Consider the following 1,139-nt stretch of genomic DNA (forward strand, 5'->3'; position numbering starts at 1 on the left):
CTCCAGCAATCGAGACAATCAACGTGCCCAGCACGAGTAAGGACTGCTCACAGTGAAGCCTGACAACAAGCGCGCCTTGCACCATTCACGGAACTTCCTCAGCGAAGTCACACTCCAAGCATGCTCTGCTTCACTCACGGGACTTCCTCAACGAAGTCATTCTCCAGGCGTGCCTTGTACCACTCACGGGACTTCCTCAGCGAAGTCATTCTATGCGTGCCTAGCACCACTAACGGAACTTCCTCAGCGAAGTCATTCTATGCGTGTCTAGCACTACTCACGGGACTTCTTCTTTGAAATCAGAGACCACGCTAGCTCTCCCATTCTGGAGGCTACTCCGTGCTATCACATTTCTTTTAGCAATTTCTACAGTGACCTGCGTAAGCTGCTGTCTTCTCAGCGACGGCATCAGTGACCGGTGTGAGCTGCTGTCTTCCCAGCGATGGCATCAGTGACTGGTGTGAGCTGCTGTCTTCCCAGCGACAGCATCAGGTACCTGTGTGAGCTGCTGTCTTCGTCAACGGTACCGGTGTGAGCAACTGTCTTCGTCAACGGCACCTGTGTGACCTGTGTGAGCTGCGTGAGCTGCCTTTGCAGCTAACAACATTCACAAGACGACAAGCATTCCAGCCCTCACAGCTAAGTGGCACTCAGATCCTACACGACGCTTTAACAACGCGAGCGACTTGATTGTGCAGAACGTGGTCAGGAAATATACTCATTTGTCAAAAGCTATTCGTCTGCGTCGATCCCTCTGTTTCCTTAACCGTTTTTACATTTTAAACACAGTTAAACAGATGGCAAATAAACTTCGATCTTGATACGCGAAAACATTCAAACTCGTTCAAGAAATATATAAAATGATTCCTTCTTTTGGAACAGATAACTTTACCGAAATTTATCGGAACCAAATAACGAATTACGATATACTTATAGACAGGAAACTATCTACATTTCTAAGCATAAGATTTCTTAATATAGCCAATTGGATGATGGAATGAGCTACGGCAATAAATGTGTACACGTTTCAACGACATCAAACTTCCTAGGCTTCTATTTCCCTTCTAAAAATAATGCATGCTAAAAACATAATACTAAAAAAAAGATCACGTACAATTACATATTGGTACCACTTGAAT

The 1,139-nt window shown here is 45.2% G+C and overlaps 1 protein-coding gene across 1 annotated transcript in view; it reads right to left on the reverse strand.

Annotated features, from left to right (window-relative positions):
• The window catches only part of LOC122539010, a 53,748-nt gene extending 53,339 nt beyond the window's left edge, over positions 1–409 (reverse strand). The window contains exon 1 of the mRNA XM_043673567.1: positions 282–409. Coding sequence (XP_043529502.1) covers positions 282–409 — 128 coding nt within the window. The remainder of the gene's footprint in view (positions 1–281) is intronic.
• Between the last annotated feature and the right edge of the window lie 730 nt (positions 410–1,139).

The sequence above is a fragment of the Frieseomelitta varia genome, unplaced genomic scaffold (assembly GCF_011392965.1).
Source record: "Frieseomelitta varia isolate USP_RPSP 00005682 unplaced genomic scaffold, Fvar_1.2 scaffold_187, whole genome shotgun sequence".
Lineage (NCBI taxonomy): Eukaryota > Metazoa > Arthropoda > Insecta > Hymenoptera > Apidae > Frieseomelitta > Frieseomelitta varia.